This window comes from Buceros rhinoceros, unplaced genomic scaffold (genome assembly GCF_000710305.1).
Source record: "Buceros rhinoceros silvestris isolate BGI_N320 unplaced genomic scaffold, ASM71030v1 scaffold41193, whole genome shotgun sequence".
Lineage (NCBI taxonomy): Eukaryota > Metazoa > Chordata > Aves > Bucerotiformes > Bucerotidae > Buceros > Buceros rhinoceros.
The window spans coordinates 1,063-3,258 of NW_010402551.1; the positions used below are offsets into that span (position 1 = coordinate 1,063).

Genomic DNA, 2,196 nt, shown 5'->3' on the forward strand with positions numbered 1-2,196 from the left:
GCTGTGTCAGGGAGCCTGCTAGGCCCTGCCACATCCCGGGACCCACAGCCCCCCTGGGAACGGGACCATGCCCTAGCTCCGGGCACAAAAAACATTTTAAAAAAGGTGCGTGTGGCACGGCACCGTGCTGGGTGCGCAGGGTCATCCCCAGGGTTTCAGAGAAGTTTGGGGAACAGTGCTGGCCGGGAGGAGTGGGACCTGCCCTGGAGCTGCCACATCCAAGGCAAACAAGTGGGAGGGGTCCCAGCACTCCCCCATAGCGCTGCCTTTGTTCCCTGTTTGCTCTCAGCACGGAGCAGCCGCTGGTCCGTCAGTGACATGACAATCCTCCATTGTCCTCGATGCCACTGCGCGACCTTGCTCCCAGTGTGGAGGGGAGGGCGCTGCTGATCAGGACCCCACAGCTTTCTTGTCCTCTGAGGGAGGAGATAAACACTGTGGGATACGTGGAGGGAGCGTGGGTTTGGGAATTCTTCCCACGGATGCCTTTTTGGCATTCAAGGCACAAATGGTATGCCCAGATGGTACGTGCCCAGGCAGCCGCCATGCCTGGAACCGCAGCGTGCTGGAGCCCACATTCTGGGGGAGACGAGCAGCTTCCCTGCACAGTGGTGTTGCACAGCAGGTTATTGCAGCTTGGCTGGAGCCAAACGGGTGCTTCCCACAGATGAGCCGTATGCCGTGGGTGCAAACCCACCTGGCTGCCTGCCCCCAAACTGGGCAGGAGAGTGACTGGCTGAGCACCTCCAAACCCAGCCCATCAGGAACCTGAGCTAATTAGATCCTGCATGTTAGAGCCTCAACGTGCAGAATGAACAGGCACCCATGGTCCCACTGCTGAAAAAACACAGCATTTAGGCAATGCAAACAGCACACTGGCACATGCCCTCGCTTTCCTTACCCACAGGTACATGTGCCTTCTTGCCAAATACCTGCCTTGGAGGACTCAAACTATTTCAACAGCACTGATGCTCAGGGCAATGACACAACTCCTCTCCGTAAGCACATCTGCTCCTGTAACAGGGCTGCTGCAGCCTGAGCTGCCAGAAGAGGAGACAAGTGCACCCAGCGTACACCTGGAAACCTGGGTGCTCAAGATTTGTGTCAGCTCCTCCTGTGCTGCCCCAAGGCTGGGCCGTGTTGCTGGGTCTCCACCAGCATTTGAGTAGGTGCTGGGTTTCCCTTCATCTTCAATGGCAAAAGAAAAACGCAGGCAGCTGGCGTCACTGTTGCTTGCAAAGGGAAGCCCATTAGCAGCTTTTATATCGTGTCACACTGGCATTATGCTACATCACCTCACGTTTCCATCTTGTTTCACATGGGTCAGCACAGCTGGCTCACCCCGGCTCCCCATTTGCATCACACCTAGGGTCTGACTTGCCGCCCTGGTGCACCACGCCGCTGTCACTCCCTGTGCCTGGGCACACTCAGGTGCAATCCTGCCTGGCTGCTTAGAGAGCTCTCGAGGAAGCAGTTGCGTTTGGCTCTCCAGCACTGCGATGGATCGTTTCTGGTTTTTTCCCTCCTCCCACTGCTCACCTTCCTCCCCATGTGTCTGCTCCTGAAGGCTCCCTCCCTGTCCTGGCAGTCTCATTCCACCTCACCTCTCTTCTCCCTAGGTTTGCTTGAGTGCTGTGCCAGATGTCTCATTGGGGCACCCTTTGCTTCACTGGTTGCCACTGGCTTGTGCTTCTTTGGAGTGGCGCTGTTCTGTGGCTGTGGGCATGAAGCTCTCACAGGCACCGAGCAGCTCATTGAGACCTACTTCTCCAAAAACTACCAGGACTACGAGTATCTCATTGACGTGTAAGTACCCTGCTGTGGTGTATCACCCTCATGCCAGAGCCTCTGGGGTCTCTCTCACCTTGTGCTGGGAGGAGGTGTTTGGCTGGGCTGGCTGGGACAACGCTGTCACCCGGGCACCATGGAGAACTCAGGCCGTGTCTGCTGTGTGCTGGTGCCGCAGCTGCACGGCAGGGTCCAGTGGCTGCTAGTTTCTGTTTCATGTCCGGTTTTATCTGATGCTCACTAGGTGCCCTGCCTAGTGCTGGACCTCTGCACCGGCTAGGTGTGGTGTGGGGGAGCTGGCAGTGGCGCTGCTTGCCATGGCTTTGCCCCTGCTCGCTCCTCTCATGGCTTTGCCTTCATTTTGCTCCCTCTGGGGTGGCGTGGGGAGGGCGAGTCACTGCAGCCAGG

At 57.7% G+C, this 2,196-nt stretch overlaps 1 protein-coding gene across 1 annotated transcript in view; it reads left to right on the forward strand.

Moving 5' to 3' along the window:
* PLP1 (proteolipid protein 1) overlaps nucleotides 1–2,196 on the forward strand; it is a 6,413-nt gene that overhangs the window by 1,016 nt on the left and 3,201 nt on the right. Inside the window, exon 2 of the mRNA XM_010132670.1 lies at nucleotides 1,620–1,806. Within this exon, the coding sequence (XP_010130972.1) occupies nucleotides 1,620–1,806 (187 nt within the window). The remainder of the gene's footprint in view (nucleotides 1–1,619; nucleotides 1,807–2,196) is intronic.